Here is a 14,076-nt window from a genome sequence, read left to right as displayed (position 1 = left end):
TCTTTACATAGAGATCTACCAGCGATTTTTTTTTTATAATATAAAAATTCGGTAAACGATTTTTATGTAAAAAAAAAATTTTTGTATTTGAACTTTTTTTGTAATTGTGTTTTTTTTTTATAAACATATGTAACTTGAGTTAAAATCTTCTGTTTTAAGGTCAAATCTGTACTGTTTGTGGTGGGCGCTTCTTTGATGGGGTCTCATTACGGCTATTGTCGGTGATTCAGTGAAAGTCATCGGTGCTGACAGCAAATTACGATTAAAATATTGGTGAAAAGAAACATCTCTTAAAAAGTTGAAAAAATATATGTAATTCTTTTTGTACTAAACAATTTCATACAAAATATTGATATAAAAATTATTATAACAGTTAATTCGTATAAATATAAGAAAATATAATTAAATATAAATATATTGTATTGTACTTATTTATTTCATACTTATATATTTTTTTTTGTTAATATGCGAACATGTCTTAAATTAGTAAATAAAATCTTAAAGATGGAGTCTCGGAGAAAAGTAAAAGGTTGTAAGTAATGACATGACATTAAAATAAAAATAAATGTAAAAAAATATAATTAATTATGACCTCTGAGCTGTTGACGACTTGCTAAATGTAAACTGCCTTATGCATTAGTGGAAGATTCAGTTGAATATTTATAACATAAGTATTATACCGTACTAATAATATACTCGCCTTCATATAACAACAAATAAAAATGGAATATTTAAATTACAATTTTTTTTGGTTGGTTGGTTGCGAAAACACATACATCTATTATATAAAAAAAAGTAGTTGTTAGATTTCGTAATAAAATTTTAAGTTTTATCGTAACGATAAAATATTATATGAATATTAGGCTCTGAATAATTCAACACTTTTACATTGATTTTTATAGTTAAGATGATGTGTGCTTGGATAGCGTTAGTATTTTGTACGAATTGCTTTTATTTGGCAGAATGTTTAATACCCATGCTAACTGTCCGATATGGTAAGGAAATTTAAAATTTGAAACACTTAATAATTTAAAAAATCTTGATACTATTTATTGTAATGTTTTTTGAAGTGGACCAAAAACTTATTGATAGAAAAAGGCAGGACACTTTAGAAATTTGTCGATTATTTAACCAAGAAATAAAGTATCTTGAAGCGGTCAACGCCACGAACTATACATTAAATAATTCAAGTAATAATAGAGCTAAAAGAGAGGTAAGGGCAGATGTCGATAACCCTTTATTAAAAGATGAGGATATAGAAAGAGTTGAAAGTATAGTCGACAAAATATACGACGACATGCAACAAAATGGCAGCCCCGTGACCTACAGGCGGAGATTCCTTAATGAAGAGGTAATAAAAGTTAAATCTTTATTAACTTTTACGTTTTATTCATTTCCAACGCTCTTTAAACCTCTGTCACATTGTAGGACTGCATTTATGTTAACACCTTTTTAGCCATTTTTAAAATATCCTTCTCTTCGTCTATGTAATAAATTGTAACCCTGTTTTATATAAAATATGTTATATGTTGTAAAGGATAAGAAAAAAATACAAAGTAGAAGATTTAATTTTGCACCCGCCGAACTACTTGGTCCCAAGGAAGATAAGGATGACCATAAAATTTTGAATGATGATGAGGTTAAAATACCTTGGATTAAGAAATGGAAGCATGGCATTGTACCGTTTTTTATTGATCCTAATACTTACGGTGAGTAAGACAAAATAAAGGAACACGCTAACATCTGGAGACTGTAATGTAGATTGTGCAAGAAAAAGATACGCGATTTAAAAATCAACAATTTAAGATTCTTTTGCAGGCTATTTAAGGCAACGATTTAAAATTCTTTCATATCGGTGGTATGAATGAATAATTTTACATATTAGTCTGAAATATTCGATGTATATAAATTATGATAAATAATATATCCACGAAGAACAAAACTTATTGTGCATTTTTTAACATTTATTATTTAAATTATTTTCCACCGAATTAAAAAAAAAGGAGGAGGTTAATAATTCGTCTGAAAAAGTGATTGTAATCAGTCAGCTACTAATATACACCAGTAATCACACCTGTTCTCATACCTTTTACTTAAATAAAACAAAAACAAACTTAATAACAAGTCCAATATACCAAATATCATACCATTTTAAACTTATGTTATAGATTCTATATTAGCCGAAACAATTCTGAAGGCTTTTGAATATATCGAAAAAGTGACTTGCATCCGTCTCCAACGACTCCGTGAGAGACCAACTGATGTACAGTCTTTGCAGAATGTCGAATGGTTGTACATCAGCAACCCTTTAGGGTTAAAACAATGCGTTCACAGCAATGAACGCAAGCCGAACTCAGGAGTTCAGGTGAGGTGAAATAAGAGAACTGATTCATATAACAACACTGCTGTAGCTATTGGAGGGTAATGTATTGTATTTGGAATTATGGAAGGTACCTATTATATATAGGTACATATGTAACTTCTAATGCATAAATGTATTTGAACATAAATGTTCTTAACACAAGAAATTGCTTCACGACATTGAATGCAGTATAGATATAGTTTGACTTAATTTTAACGATAGCATTTTTTTATCAATATTTTTCCAGATGGTTGTTTTTGGTTACGACTGCTTGTCGCAGGGTGAAATATCCCACGAAATAATGCACGTTTTAGGTTTTTCTCACGAACACACGCGGTCTGATAGAGACAAACATATCGACATCTTATGGGATAACATTAAACCTGGTACATGTTTTTTTTTTTCATAAAATATTAGAATTTTAAATAAGTCAAATGAAGTACGGAAATTTTAATAAATTACCTGTATGAATAATAAAATCGATGAAATTTTTCTGCTACACAAAATTTTGTGTTTTTAAATAACTCTATGAAAAATACCTTAGGAATGCCCATTCATAAAAACGAAACATTTTAAACAGTTGTGTAGCGGCTAGCGATAAAAATGTTCTGTTATCCTCAAGTATTTTGACATTACTAAGCCCAGATTAATATAAGTTGGTAATGTAACTTAAGAATGTTTATAAATTAGAAACGCTAAACCAAAGGGACTTTTAGGGTACAAGAAATATTTCGAAATAAGAAAAGATGATCCACTACTTGTTTTGCCGTATGACTACAAAAGCGTCTTACATTATCCATCGAGGGCATTTTCAAAAAACGGTCAACAGACCGTTAAAGCGCAAGTTCGTATAATATATTATTATAAACATTTGATTATAAAGTAACATTAAATTTAAGTGATTTTATTAATCACAAAAATATGTTAGTATTTATAACGTATTGTAAAAAAAGACCACATTTTTAGGCCGGAATGCCTTCAAAAACATACAATGAGCACACGTATAAAACTTTTGTTTTCGGTAGGCGGCAGTTAAAATTGGCCAAAGAGAAGCTCTCAGCGCATTGGATGTTGAAAAAATTGGAATGATATATGGTGCGGAATGTGTAGATCGTAATAAAGATTATTTGACGAAAACATGCCCAAGTGCAATGAGCACAAATCTCAACTCTGTTGTTGCAACTCAAGACGAAATTGATAAATACTTCGAAAATAGAATCTGGCCGTATGCACTTGTTAATTACAAGATAAGAAATAATTTGGAATTTAGTGAGTCCATAAAGATTTTTTATAACGTCTCAGTAGGATTGCACTGATCCTAACTATACACTTCTTATATTTGTACCTTAAACCTAACTGTTTCCGTAAAAACTTATTTTTAAAGCTTGATTTAGAATATTTTTACAATCAATCACACTTTTCATCTAATCAAAATCCAACCAAAAAAATTCTTTAAAGAAAATATTCAGAATAATCCATATCTAAAAACGTGCAATGAAATATTTTCCTCTTGATTAAAAGTGACTTATGTATTGTACATACTAGCCGCTGAGGAAAAAGATAACATAAAAGCTGTTCTAAAACATATTGAAAAGGAAACTTGCATCGAGTTCAGAGACATTACTCAATCCGATGAAAGTTTAGACAAGGACGACGACAATAATGTAGATCATGTGCCTTTTAATGAAACCGAAGATAGGAACAAAAAAAATGAGTCCGTAACAGTGCAGAATAACGAAAAATCAACAGTTCTTACTGAAGATGAAGAGACTACGACCAATTCTGAACATAAAATGACGCATGTAACTGAAGACACTCCAAGCCATTTGCCCGGTCTGAGACATAAAAGCGATGGGATTGTAAAACAAGCCCATAAAAAAACACCATCTGAAATAACAAAAGGTAAAAGTATTTCACAAACACTAGTCATAGAATGAAATAATTTGAATAATGCCAAAAAGAACATCATGTTTCTTCGCTTAGAAACTGTGAAACGACATGGCAAAAAGATGTCAAATAGGAAACCATCGAGAAGGCATTCAGACAATATGTTGATCTTCCAACGCTCTTCTCAACCGGGATGCCCTTGCCCTCCTTCTGGACGGCCTAATGGAAAGACGGTATCAACAAAAAAAAATACTCCTAATAATTATTAGTTCATAATAAAATTTCAAATTAAATTTTATAATGATTTGAGGCTTCTTGCATCTGGAACCTATTATTTAATGATCGCTTCCTCAGTCTCCATTATCCCATTCAGGTACTGAATTTGAATGCAGATTGTTTCAACTCCGTCAACGATTTACTGCATGTACTTGTGCACGTATTGGGTTTGGACCACCAACACAATATGTACGACAGGGACTCCTACTTACACATTCTATGGAATGACCTCACTCCAGGTTTGTATGATCATTGTTGTCACGTTAAACGCTTGTGTAAAGCAACAAAAAATACTTAAAGAACCATAGATTATAATCCGTACCATAGATATCTTGTTTATTTTTATTCTTTAATTTTACAAAACTCTGACAATAAGACATGTGTTACACTATAACCTTCACGTTGCAAGTCAACGGTGACCACTTAGCGTCTTAATAGACGGAACTTAAACTTAATAAAAAGAATATTCAATAAAGAAACGTTATTATTTTTAATGACTACTGACAATAATTTTTCTATCAAACGACAAGAATAATTGCTTTATTACATAAGAACTATTAATTATTTATTATAACGAATCATTTCATCGGTATCGTCACGTTGAATAAGTAGCGTTGATAATAACTTATAACACGCCAGTCGAATGGCTTATGTTAACTCTTCATACATCCTAACATGCAGAAACATGACATCTTTCATACTCGACGAATATTTTTAATTACCCATTAAATTATCTTACAAGTAATTAAGAATTTTGATCATCGCCATATAAAATAAATAAGAATTATTCATTTTAAATTTATGGTAATCTACATTTTTGTGTAATCATTTGTTGAAAGTTAATAAATATACTCGTGTTTTCATTAGAGGTAAAAAAAGATATGAAAGAAAAATTACCTCCTGCAGCATCAGTGGGATTCCCATACGACTATCAAAGTGTTATGCATTACCCATGGTTACAAATAAAAAATGGCTCCACCAACATCATGTACCCTGTCTGGGTGAGTTATTTTTGTTTGTAAAATACAATTTACATTTCATTTACAACTTTCATCTATAATATGACCCCAGCTCCCTACAAATGTATTGCTTGACGGGAATTTTTGTTATTTGAAATGTGTATATTGTTACACTAATAGAAGCATTTTTATGTCTTAAGAATTTAAATTTAGAAAAGTAAATATGGTATGCAATGTCCTCTGGCAAAATAAATGGGATTTAAATAATAATTATGGCCGACATGTTATTTCCTACGTTTAATGATATGATGCTTTGTTTCTTTTAAACTATTAAAATTGAGTCATTTTTCTATCCATATATTAATCGGTTTATAAAGACTTCATATTTTATAACATCAGAGGAATTTATATGAAAAAAAAAATAATAATTTCAGAACGACGGTTGGGCGATGGGACATTGGCAAGGTTTGAGTTTGACAGATGTTAACAAAATAAATTTTCTGTACAAGTACGAGTGCAGGAAAAGACGAGAAGAAGCTCAAAAGTAATTTTATTGTGAAATAAATGATGGAAATGAATCTATAGTTTATTTTATTTAAAACTGAATTAAACTTTATTCGTCAAACTTTTCATAGATTATACGAAAATGGGCTTTTTTGAAGAGATTATATTTATTATATTACTCTTCTTGACATTTAGATTTAACGTGATTTTTTATTATATTTTGAATTATCAACCACTTTTTCGCAACTGAGACGCGCTTAGCAGGAATTTAAGTTAAAAAGAAAAGTTCGTAAACTTCATTTCAATCCAAGTTACCAAATCAAATCAATAAGAAACGATGTATTAAAAATATATATATATTTATATAATGACAAAGTTTTTATTTGTCGGTATAATTATCATAATTTAAGTTGATTCCAGAATTCAGTTTCTTTTCTGTTGCAGACTCCGATTCCGTCAACTGATTTACGTTTCCGGAACTCATATCAGAGTTTGCCGTAGCTATTACTCCGATTATTGCAGGAATGTATCGTTTTTTGGATTTTTCTTTCGATTCATCGTTATTTTCATCATCATCTTGAACCTTTTCTGTAATCTTTGAAGAGTTATCCTCTTCAGTATTTTGTTTAGCGTCTTCAGTTTCGCCATTTTTCTCGAGTTCCGTTAAATTTCCATGTAAGGTTCTCCATGTAGTATTTTCATCTACCTCTTCTTTATTTTCAGAATTATTTGCTTCTTCAGTAAATTTTTCTTCTTCTACTCCATTTTCTTCTTCTACTCCATTTTCTTCTCCTTCATTTTCATCTGTTTCACCCTTTTCAAGTTTATTAGCATTCTCCGTACCACCTTTTCCTCCGTGGTCTTCATTTTCATTTTTACTATCACCTTTTTCTCCTGTAACATTATCTCGATCCTTTCCTTTCTCACGATTTTCATCACTAGCCGATTCTTTTTTACTCTTTAAAGACATTTTACATGTTTCCATGAGGGAAACGAATTTCCTCTTATTACATTCGTGTCCAAAATATATATGTAACTTCATTTTATCCAACTGTGATAAGCCGTCTGATGGCGAAATCCTTAAACCAGTTTCCTACAAAAATTATTGTGTAGAAAAGAAATCATCGCCACTGATCTAAGAACATTGCAAATTTGAATTTTGTAATTATTATTTTTTCAATTGAAAGTTACCAATGGTAGGATTGTTGCTTTGCCATTCATACTGAAAGCCCGATCGTGGAAATGCATAATACTTAATGGATCGTACTCAACTATGCTTCTAGAATTCTCTACTGGTTGGGTACGATATAGATGTCTGTAAGCTGTTTAAATAGTTAAATATTTAGGTTGTTTTATTTCTATTACCTTTCTTAAACTGCGATTACACATACTAAATTGTGTTATACCAGGGTGCTACTAGTGTATAAGTAAAATATCAAAGTTCTTAAGCAACACTATTAACAATTTCAAATTCATTAATCGGTACGTATTTGCATTTATATTATTCGAAACGAATTACAGGATGGCTAGTTCAAATTAAAAATTTATCGTAACTATAAGTTTTTTTTTTTAAATATACTTTAGAACTACATAGTCTATAAATTATCTCTTTGTAAATTATAACTTATACTAAAACACTTATATTTCGCTTATATCATTTTTCAAATATTGAATTATGTACATATTTCTTTAAGTACTTTATCCATTGTTTTCTTTGTATATATTTTATTAAATATTGCACGTTTATCAATAGACAAATTTTAAATATTACCAGGTTGTATATTATCCCACACAACTTTGACATAGTTGTCTCTGTGAGGATGCGTCACTTCGTCCTTTAATCCAACACCATGGAGCAAAGAATGTATCAAGTCTCTAGATTTAAGGCAGTCATAACCAAGAACTAAAACCTACAAAAATTTATTTATTAACAAGATAATAATTTTCTATTATAAAATGATTTCATAAACTAAATGATAAATTCTATACTGTTTATTTTCTCTTTATCTTGTAGATCCCAATAATTTCATATAATGCACTGCAACGAAATTTCCGATATTTTTAAACTTTGGCAGTGTCGTTGAAATAGTCACACTTAAATAAATTAAAAAAACAAAAAGCTTTATAGTTATTGTTTTTTTTTAAATTTATGACAATTTCTAAAACAACCATGTATAAGATGTTGCTGTCGTTAAACTAAATACCACGTGTTTTCTCAATATTTTTTTTTTTTTTATGGACAAGACACTAAGCTTTTAGCTTGATGCTTTAAATTATAAGACATACTGCTTACAATTTCCCCGCTATCCAGAACCTCGGGTTCATGCACGCATTCCCTTTTCTTTTTTGGATTGGTGATGTGCAGCCATGTGTCATTGCCCTCTGGCTTATCCTTGACTGCCTTGAAACGTATACAAGCTGACGATTCCAAAACACCCATCGCAGCGCGTATAAGAGTAATGATAGATGAATCTGTTGAAAAAGCATAAAATTAAGGGTTAGCTTTTGTCTATTAATGATTATGTGAATCTGGATAACTACGGCAACGTAAAAACGTTCACTTTTAGTTTACCTACAGTAATTAGGTATATGTGTAATTTAAATTAATTTGCGCTAGAAAAAAAAGTGAAAAAGCAGTTTCAACAAAACAAAATGAAAACCTTTCCAAGTGAATTAAAATCGCTAACTAACAATTTTAATTACAATTTCTCTCTAGGCAGAAGTTTTTGAAAAAAATGGTTAAAGTCAACTCTTGTTTAAAATTATACTCATTTGACAGATTCCAAAAATGTGGTAAGTAGGTATGCCAAGTTAATATCCGTAATAGCAAAATATAATTTTATTTTTATTTTAATATCCACCTTCAAAACAGATCAATAAATAAAAATAATACTCGAACCATAACTCTTTTCTTCCACATAGTATTTTATTATTCCTTCGGGCCAACTGCCTGTAATCTCTTCTTGTATTTTCTTTACTTTTTGATCTCGTGCAATGCTAACTGAATGAAAATAGATAAATTTTCACAAAGTTTAAAATAATGTAAAAAATTCTTTGAATTAGAATACTTTTTCTAATTGTTTATTTAGTATTTCCAATAATAGATAATAAACTGTGGCACTAACCGTATGGAGCTTGAATAAAAGCTGTGAAAGAATAGTTTAAACATAAATATGAATTTCTGAAGTACTAAATAACTTGCAATGCAATTATTTAAAAAGTATTGTTAAGGTACTTAAGGTAGGTTTTGTACCTAAATTTTAATTGCAGCAACATGTAATCATACAACACTTACCAGATTTACTTCCATCTTTATAATTTTTTAATGGAGGCTCCAAATCATAAGCAAATAATTCTAGATTTAATATATTCAACACGAAGAAATTCAATAAAAAAGTCATCGCTATGAAATACTCTTATGTATAATAATTTAAACCTGGGTAGAATATGGCGCAACAAATATTTATTACTAGCTATTCTGATAACAGCCTTTATTTCTAAAAAGTAACTGCTTCAATAATAAGATTTATAACATAATCCAGTGACGATTTCTTACTAAAGAAAAATCTTTTTTTTAACTCTTTATCAATGTTGAAGGTTCCTTCGTTTAGAACGTACTAAATTAGTTTAAAGTATATAATAAAAATAGAAGACTAACTATTTTATTCAAAGAGATTTAGGACGGTTTCAACAATTCATATTAACTTTTGAAGGAATCAAGGAATATTAAATTAATATTAAAAATATTTCAAATTCAAACAATTTTATTATATCGAATTTATTAACAGAGTTTTATCATTACATTTTTTTTTAAATAACCGACATTATTTTAGATTTTATTATAATAATGATTTATGTTTAAAAAAAAAGTTATTAAAAACAAACCTTGCACATTTTGACCAATCACATACATCCACGGCAAACACTTAATCCAATAGATTCCACGTAATGTTCTTTTAAAAAATATGTTTTATCTTAAATAAAGCAGAATATATCTTAATAGTAAAAAATTTTGCTTCAAGCATTTAAATTTAAACCCATTAGTTTCATATAGAGTGTGATTTTTTAAACTATTTTTACTATTTCATATTGAAATTAAAATATTATGACGTTTTGTATCGGAACTACAAATTAAAATCTGGTAGTTCGCTCTTTGCTTACACCGGCTGTCAGTTGTCAATATAAATGCGAGCCGATAAAGCGAACACCTCAGTGAAATAAAATAATTTGAAATATTAAAGTGAATTATTGATTGCCACAAACGCGTTTTGAATCCTATAGCTCCTTTACAATATTGACTATTGTTCAAAGTAATTTGAATCTCATTTATGATGAGCGGTTTAATATTTCTTGCTTGTATAATTCTTGTAGTTCCTTCAACGTACCAAGAGTCTTTAGGAGGCTTGGTAGAGTTAGATGAAGTAAGTTTTAACAAATTAGTGCCTAAATTCGATGCCACAGTAGTAAAATTCGACGTGGCTTATCCGTACGGTGATAAGCATGACACCTATGTGGCATTATCAAAGGAATCAAAAGACGTGGATAATCTTTTATTTGCCCAAGTAGGAGTAAAAGATTATGGAGAGAAAGACAACGAAGCATTCGCTAAGAAATATGGAGCTGATAAGAATAACTTCCCTGTTGTAAAACTGTTTCTTAAAGATAAAAGCAAACCAATAACTTTTGATGACTCTGAAGAATTTACAATTGATAGATTACGCCAATTCGTTCGGGAACAGAGTGGAATCTATCTCAGTCTCCCGGGCTGCATAAGAAGTCTAGATTTATTGGCTATTAAATTCAAAAACTCAGATACTGATAAAAGGAAGAGCATCGCAAAAGAAACTGAGAAAGTTCTGGAAAATTTATCAAAAGAGGTAAGATACTAATTTCTCTATTTCCATGAGTATATCTATTTATCTCTGTGCCATATTATATTGACTTTAAATACATTGTAGGTGGCGGGTAATGGAAAGATCTACAAAACCATAATGGAAAAGATATTGGAAAAAGGTGATGACTTTATCCAAACAGAAATAACAAGAGTTAATAAATTACTTGCTGGAAAAATAAGTAATGAGAAAAAGAATGAACTAAGCCAAAGGATTAACATCCTTAAATCATTTTTATTACCTCTCAAGAATTATAAAGAGGAACTGTAATGATGAATTCATTACATTGAACTGTTTGCAGTGTGAGAAATTATTTCTGTAACTATAAATTGCAAGTCTCAAGCACTATTTTATGTGATAGATGCACATTCCACAATAATATTGCAATAAATATTGTTTCTATTTGCAATCGATTTAATAAATTGTGTGCGGTTTTAATGAATCATTTTATTTTATTGCCAACGCAAAAAAGATAAGCCTTGGTAATGAACACAACTTGAAAGTATTGTATTAGATATTTTAAGTTAAACAAAATTACATAAATAACTACACAATTTATGTAGAAGTGTAATTTATTACAAATCTTATGAATGTATCTTAAAATATTTCACTTTCCACACATTTCTTCAAATCCATCATTAGCAATTTTGACTAATGTTAACAAATCAATTAATTTGTAAATGCGTACTAGCTAGCTATTAATGTATTGTAATAAGAAAAAGATAGAATTTAAACTATATTCTATCCTTATTTTATGTCTAACAAAATACATTGAATCTAAACTAACTAGTAAAGGATCAACATGCAAAATATAAAAAAAACTAACAGTTCATATTAGCTATAGCATAGAGTTTCAACAAACATTGTCTTGTTAAGAAACATTTAAAAACTGGAATACGAGTCCTTTGAAATTTCAAAAGGATTTTTTAAATTATTATTACATAGTATTGTGAAACAAACAACACAAATCTAAAAATTACTAGTAAGTTTAGACTAATTTTAAAATAAATCTATGTCTCAGACTCTCTGAAATATTGACCTTTAGACTTTATACAGAAAGAAAATGGAATTGTCTTAAGTTTAATTTTACTCTGTTTTTTCACTGTTCACTTTGAGTTCTTTCAATTTTAAAACAACTCCATCGGAATCATGATCAGTGATTTTTTTGTTTTCATCATCTGGTGTTTTATCAGCGCATTTGGGATCAGGTGTTTCAGTATCTTCACTTCTTGTAAAACTGCTCTCGTCGTCGGAAAACTGGTCCTGGGTGTATAGAATGCATTTTGTTCTCACAATTTCCTGGGCCTCAGCAAATTTTGTTTTCCACAGTTCCGCATCTAGAGAGTAATACATAACAATGTAAGTGGGAAACATAAAAAAAAATTATTCATTAAAGTAAATACTCACTTTGTGGATTGCCAAATTTTATAGCAAGTAATTCCTGTTTACAAGTTTCATCAGCAAAATCAGCGAAAACTGACCAATTAAATGCCTTATCAGATCCACAGTGCACATTCATTCTTATATCAGGAGTTATAAAGTGATTGGCGCAAACTTTTAAAGTCTTATCACGCCTCATAACTACCCTCACAGAGTTATTGACTATGTGACGTAACAGTTTTATATCACCAGTTCCCCGTTCCTAAAATTAAATACATTTTGATGTTATACATAAATATATAAATTTGTCTACACAAAACTTAATAGACTGTGTTGTTTCTTATCAGTTCTCGGTCAGTTGTTAATTATACTAACAATTAAGGCAAATAAAAAATGGCCTACATTGACCTTATTTCGATGTCTGGCATTTTAGATACACTCCAGCACTTTGTATGGTGCTATATCGATTTATTATTTTTGATATCCATATAAGATCTGGATTTACTAATTATAATGAATGAATAGTATAAATTATAAATGTGTATCTGAATATCAATGTTAAAAATAAAGGGCAGCATGTACAATAAAACTTTTAAGATAAAAATTACACTAAATTAGTATACATTCATAGCAGCCCAGAAAAAGTTGTATTAGACCTCAGTAATGAAATATTAATATAAGCCAAAAAGTTAAAAATAATAAACTTTATTTAACATGCTAGTATTTTTAAAATAGTTCATAAAATTCACCTTCCACTCATGATCTTGAGTGTCATATCTGTAAAGTCTTGCGCGTATCTTCACCAGTTCCTCTTCGTCTTCCTCGTTAGTTGGAATTTCTACAAGCGGTAGAGAAACAATCGGTTCGAAATGCGGATCATGTTCTGAGGATTCAGTATCACCTTCGCTTTCGCTGTTGCGTTTTACGCTCTCCTCCTTCTAGATAAACAAAAAAACATTTACAAGATAATTAAATCATGTGCTGTTAAGATAAATTATATGTATTTGTTTCTTATAATTACCGGTGAAGCCATTGTTTTTATGGACAGTTTAACTGTTTAACGCCTTGTTTAAAACAATGTGCTTTCGTTACAACAATTATTCTAGTTTGAAGGTATAACAAGAAATAATATAAGGAGAAAAGAGAAGAGTTATAAACTAAGTTGGTTAACTGTTGCTGTCTTCCACAGAAAATAATGAAATATTTTTTTTTAGATAGATTAAAAATGAAGAAAATGTAACGGATCGTACAGATAAATAACAGCAAGTTTGTTATTATTAAGTTAGTAATGACAATAACTGTGATATAATAAATGTTTTTAAAAAAATATTAGAAAATTATTATTATTATGTCCATACACTTTCATCGAGGGCCAAAAAGGTCAACACGTATAAAAAAAAACAAGCGACTTTTAGAATTTAGATAAAAATGAAACACATAATAATATCAACAATTGAACATATGATAAATTTCTACATCAATGCAATATCTTGTAATTAAGCTATGGGTAGGAGGTATTTTTTTCACTTAATTATTAATTATGTGATAAGAAATGTAGACAATATAAAAGAGGCTATGTATTGATTTACATTCAATAATTCATTTATAATAAGAAGTTGGGACCTATTATGGAATAGGTCATGGGACTTAATAATTGTTTTGAATTTGTTTTGAATTTACCTGTTAATAGAAAAAAATGTTAAAAGAAGTGTAGAATATTTCCATCATTGGGAGAATATAATTGATCCATATAATCGAATACATCGATTCAGTTCGTTAAATCATTAACATAATCGAATGAAGAGTGTTACAATAT

General features: G+C 29.4%; 4 protein-coding genes across 4 annotated transcripts; 2 read left to right on the top strand and 2 right to left on the bottom strand.

Annotated features, from left to right (window-relative positions):
* Positions 1-855: 855 nt before the first annotated feature.
* On the top strand, positions 856-6,062 carry LOC116777797 (uncharacterized). Its single transcript, XM_032671517.2, has 12 exons — positions 856-995; positions 1,071-1,351; positions 1,538-1,709; positions 2,169-2,365; positions 2,610-2,748; positions 3,079-3,206; positions 3,388-3,631; positions 3,908-4,264; positions 4,346-4,482; positions 4,623-4,764; positions 5,393-5,526; positions 5,919-6,062. The coding sequence occupies exons 1-12, from the start codon at positions 908-910 to the stop codon at positions 6,030-6,032; spliced, it is 2,133 nt and encodes a 710-aa protein (XP_032527408.2). The 5' UTR covers positions 856-907; the 3' UTR covers positions 6,033-6,062.
* A 266-nt stretch (positions 6,063-6,328) lies between these two features.
* Positions 6,329-9,492, bottom strand: LOC116777800 (zinc metalloproteinase nas-13-like). The gene is made up of 7 exons (XM_032671519.2): positions 9,284-9,492; positions 9,114-9,134; positions 8,888-8,989; positions 8,282-8,460; positions 7,760-7,898; positions 7,180-7,310; positions 6,329-7,081 (listed from the first exon to the last, which is right to left on the bottom strand). The coding sequence occupies exons 1-7, from the start codon at positions 9,387-9,389 to the stop codon at positions 6,368-6,370; spliced, it is 1,392 nt and encodes a 463-aa protein (XP_032527410.2). The 5' UTR covers positions 9,390-9,492; the 3' UTR covers positions 6,329-6,367.
* Positions 9,493-9,953: 461 nt separating this feature from the next.
* LOC116777536 (protein windbeutel) lies at positions 9,954-11,318 on the top strand. Its single transcript, XM_032671145.2, has 2 exons — positions 9,954-10,865; positions 10,947-11,318. Exons 1-2 carry the CDS (start codon positions 10,317-10,319, stop codon positions 11,148-11,150), a joined length of 753 nt encoding a protein of 250 aa, XP_032527036.1. The 5' UTR covers positions 9,954-10,316; the 3' UTR covers positions 11,151-11,318.
* Positions 11,319-11,434: 116 nt separating this feature from the next.
* LOC116777537 (ran-specific GTPase-activating protein-like) lies at positions 11,435-13,464 on the bottom strand. The gene is made up of 4 exons (XM_032671146.2): positions 13,282-13,464; positions 13,010-13,198; positions 12,288-12,522; positions 11,435-12,217 (listed from the first exon to the last, which is right to left on the bottom strand). The coding sequence occupies exons 1-4, from the start codon at positions 13,291-13,293 to the stop codon at positions 11,967-11,969; spliced, it is 687 nt and encodes a 228-aa protein (XP_032527037.1). The 5' UTR covers positions 13,294-13,464; the 3' UTR covers positions 11,435-11,966.
* Positions 13,465-14,076: the final 612 nt, after the last annotated feature.

The sequence above is a fragment of the Danaus plexippus genome, chromosome Z (genome assembly GCF_018135715.1).
Source record: "Danaus plexippus chromosome Z, MEX_DaPlex, whole genome shotgun sequence".
In the NCBI taxonomy this organism is placed as follows: domain Eukaryota; kingdom Metazoa; phylum Arthropoda; class Insecta; order Lepidoptera; family Nymphalidae; genus Danaus; species Danaus plexippus.
Note: the sequence above shows the minus strand (reverse complement) of the source record. Positions and strands in the feature narration are given on the sequence as shown.

Coding starts and splice junctions, on each gene's coding strand:
- LOC116777537 (XM_032671146.2), bottom strand. Junction 12,523..13,009: donor CTCAAGATCATGAGTGGAAG/GTGAATTTTATG, acceptor ATTTAATTTTAG/GAACGGGGAACTGGTGATAT. Junction 12,218..12,287: donor AAAATTTGGCAATCCACAAA/GTGAGTATTTAC, acceptor ATTACTCTCTAG/ATGCGGAACTGTGGAAAACA.
- LOC116777797 (XM_032671517.2), top strand. CDS start 908: ATGATGTGTGCTTGGATAGCGTTAGTATTTTGTACGAATTGCTTTTAT. Junction 4,265..4,345: donor ACCATCTGAAATAACAAAAG/GTAAAAGTATTT, acceptor TTCTTCGCTTAG/AAACTGTGAAACGACATGGC. Junction 4,483..4,622: donor GACGGCCTAATGGAAAGACG/GTATCAACAAAA, acceptor TATCCCATTCAG/GTACTGAATTTGAATGCAGA.
- LOC116777536 (XM_032671145.2), top strand. CDS start 10,317: ATGATGAGCGGTTTAATATTTCTTGCTTGTATAATTCTTGTAGTTCCT. Junction 10,866..10,946: donor TGGAAAATTTATCAAAAGAG/GTAAGATACTAA, acceptor AATACATTGTAG/GTGGCGGGTAATGGAAAGAT.
- LOC116777800 (XM_032671519.2), bottom strand. CDS start 9,389: ATGACTTTTTTATTGAATTTCTTCGTGTTGAATATATTAAATCTAGAA. Junction 8,990..9,113: donor TTTTATTCAAGCTCCATACG/GTTAGTGCCACA, acceptor ATTTTCATTCAG/TTAGCATTGCACGAGATCAA. Junction 7,082..7,179: donor AAGCAACAATCCTACCATTG/GTAACTTTCAAT, acceptor TAATTTTTGTAG/GAAACTGGTTTAAGGATTTC.